Here is a 3,134-nt window from a genome sequence, read left to right as displayed (position 1 = left end):
ATATATCAAATAAAATCATTCATTCAGTATCCCAATTCAGAATTTTAAATTTTTTCTCATTTATATATTTTAAGTTTGGATATAACCACAAAATTTATCTTATGATATTATATTTATTTAACCATTTTCAATAATACAATTATTTTCAAAATTTTTATTTCACTGTTTTTTTGTTTGAACCATTGTTTTTGTACCGCAGGGTTTGTGGGTGAATACATCTTCATTACGCTTTTTAGCGATTAAAGGCAATTAATATTGAATGATTGATAAGTTATCGTTGATACCCTTTGCGGATTATTGCGATTAGAAATGAATGATTGGTTATACCTTGTAGTTTGATGTAAATTATAAAAAAAACAGATATGATTTCAATATATTTTAAAAATAGTTCTAATTAATTTTTATTATTCTTTGATAATAAAAAATTATTTACTAAATTTATAAAATAATTAAATATAAATTTTATCAAAAATTTATTTTGAATTAAATATCATATCATTTTAGATGAATGTAAACCTTCACGAAGAAAGGAATGTGATTCCGAGATTAGAATGTCAAAATGAGCCTGTATATGGTCTCCTCCCAATTTGATAAGATGCAGAAGTGAAATATTATATTCCATCTATTCTCTATCCTTGTAAAAATCATTCAAATCTAAGATCATATTCTTATATTCTCATGGATTTCAAAAGCAATACTAAGATATATATGAACAGATCCGATCGGACCAAATTCCATGCCAAAGTTGCCCATTTGAATAAAAGCTGTGGTCGTAGATCCTCTCTTAATACGCATTTTTTTTTTGTTATCGAAATTTATTGTAAACTTTGTACTAAACTGTAAACAAAAATGAAAAGAAAAAAGGGTATTGGATTTTCTCGCTATAATTAAGAAAATGATACAAGGCAAAACGATCGATGATTTACTTGTAACGATTTAATATGATATTAATTTTTTTTTTCGTAACATTTGTTAAAAAAAAATTGATGGGATATTCAATGAAAAATAAATTAATGGGATATTTTTGGCTGTGTAGTCAAGAATTCGGGGACCCAAAAAAAATCATAAACCAAGTTCTTTTTTTTTCTTCTTTTTTTGTGGAAAAAAAACCCAAGATTTTTTTTTTTGTGTGTAAGTTTGTAATGGATCATTTTATCCCTTTTTTTTTATTTTGAGAATTAACAAAAAATATATTATTGGGCCTATATAATAACGCTCCCCTCGTAGCCTATCTTTTACTCTTCCTCTTCCTCTTCTTCTTCTTCGAACACAAAGATAGACCGACAAAATCTTCTGTTTCAGACACACCCAGAGAGAGAGAGAGAGAGAGAGAGAAGAAGCCAACAATGGCAGATTCAAAGCTTGTCTTCTTCGCCTCTGCATTGTTACTAACAATGCTCTTCATTCGCGTGAACTCATCAAGGTACGTACTTTGATTTCAGATTTTAAATTATAATATATGTATATATATATATATATCTTAAAATCATTATAAAACAATATAAATTTTCTCTAGGAATTGGAATTGCGTTATAATGAATAATTCTGTTTAATTTCGTGGTTTTCAGGTCTAATGAAACATGGCATGAACACGCAGTCGAGCATCCAGAGGAAGTAGCTGCGATGGTTGACATGTGAGTAATGAGCATGGAATAATATTTAACATTTTTATATTAATCACTTCTTGTTATATATTATATATATATAAAAAGTTTTATTCGCTCGCCGGGAATTATGCATAAAATTAGAAAATATACATTATCTTACTGTTTTTTGTTTTAAATAACTATATAGTTGTTTTATTTCGGATAAATTTTGGTGAATTTTATTTATAGCAAAAACAGGCTCACGTGACGCTCCTGTAAGAATTCGACACGTCACTTCAAGTCTTGGTCAAATAGTCAATCCATACCCTAAATATCATAATATTTTTTTTTGTTAGTCGCTAAATATCATTATATTAGTTATCCACATTTATATTTAATCATATATATATATATGTGCAGCATTTTATAGTATTTTCGAAACCATATGAAATTACATTAGATTTCATATGAACCATATATAAATATCATATTATATATAGTCAAAAGCTGGATCGGTCCATCTGGCTTCTTCGGTAAATCACATCACATTATTGATACGAATAATTTTTATAAACTTGGATAAATTTTATTTTTTGATAATAGAAATTGGAATCTATGGAATTATTGGAGGTATTGATCCATACCATGTGTAATGTTTTTTTCCTCTTTATATATATATATATATATATATAAGGAGAACATGTGTAATGTCCCGATACCTAATGTTTTAAATCGTGGTTTGCCAGCCCGTGCACATGCCCCATGCAGTAGACTCCGTTGGACTCCTTTTTCATATAATATTATACTATCATTTAAATATTAAAGTCGATCCATATTAAAATTTTCATACAAAAATAACGTCTATATGTATAGAATTATAGATAATTCAAGAATATTTTTCCTGGTTACTAAATTATACTCTTGGATTGAAACATATTTTTAAAAACAAATGGTTTTCTTTTTCCAGAAAATATATGTGTTTATATATATATATATATTGAATATTTATGTCAAGTATATAATAATGGATACTATTTTTCTCTATTGCATAATAGTATGTTTGTGGAGACCCAGTCGTCATCACATTCAATGTATTTTGTCAGTAGGTACATATTCATCCGAAATTAACCCTTTAACTTCGCAGTTATTACGATTCTATCCAGAAAAATATTTTCTCGGACATTTTCCCGAGAAAATCAAAATCGAAACCGCGAAATTTAAAATCCTGAACGTTACCGGTATAATCCATCAATCGAGAGTCGAGACTACTTACCTATCAATTTGTCCCAAATTTGCATACCCAAAGGAATTCAATTGATTTCTCAACTAATTGTTTTTAAAAAAAAATTCCAAAATTTTCCGGTTCTGATTCGATTTTACCATTGCAGGAGCATCCGCAACAGCACCGAGCGGAGGAGATTAGGGTACTTTTCCTGCACGACCGGGAACCCGATCGACGATTGCTGGAGGTGTGACCGGAAATGGCAACTGCGGAGAAAGCGTCTCGCCGACTGCGCCATCGGGTTCGGCCGCAACGCCCTCGGAGGC

At 29.5% G+C, this 3,134-nt stretch overlaps 1 protein-coding gene across 1 annotated transcript in view; it reads left to right on the top strand.

Moving 5' to 3' along the window:
* Positions 1-1,236: 1,236 nt before the first annotated feature.
* LOC104818939 (probable pectate lyase 8) overlaps positions 1,237-3,134 on the top strand; it is a 3,789-nt gene continuing 1,891 nt past the window's right edge. The window contains exons 1-3 of the mRNA XM_010548741.2: positions 1,237-1,423; positions 1,569-1,634; positions 2,975-3,132. Coding sequence (XP_010547043.1) covers positions 1,347-1,423; positions 1,569-1,634; positions 2,975-3,132 — 301 coding nt within the window. The 5' untranslated portion in view covers positions 1,237-1,346. The remainder of the gene's footprint in view (positions 1,424-1,568; positions 1,635-2,974; positions 3,133-3,134) is intronic.

This window comes from Tarenaya hassleriana, unplaced genomic scaffold, assembly GCF_000463585.1.
Source record: "Tarenaya hassleriana unplaced genomic scaffold, ASM46358v1 Cleome3, whole genome shotgun sequence".
Taxonomy (NCBI): domain Eukaryota; kingdom Viridiplantae; phylum Streptophyta; class Magnoliopsida; order Brassicales; family Cleomaceae; genus Tarenaya; species Tarenaya hassleriana.
This window is presented reverse-complemented; position numbering and strand designations above follow the sequence as displayed.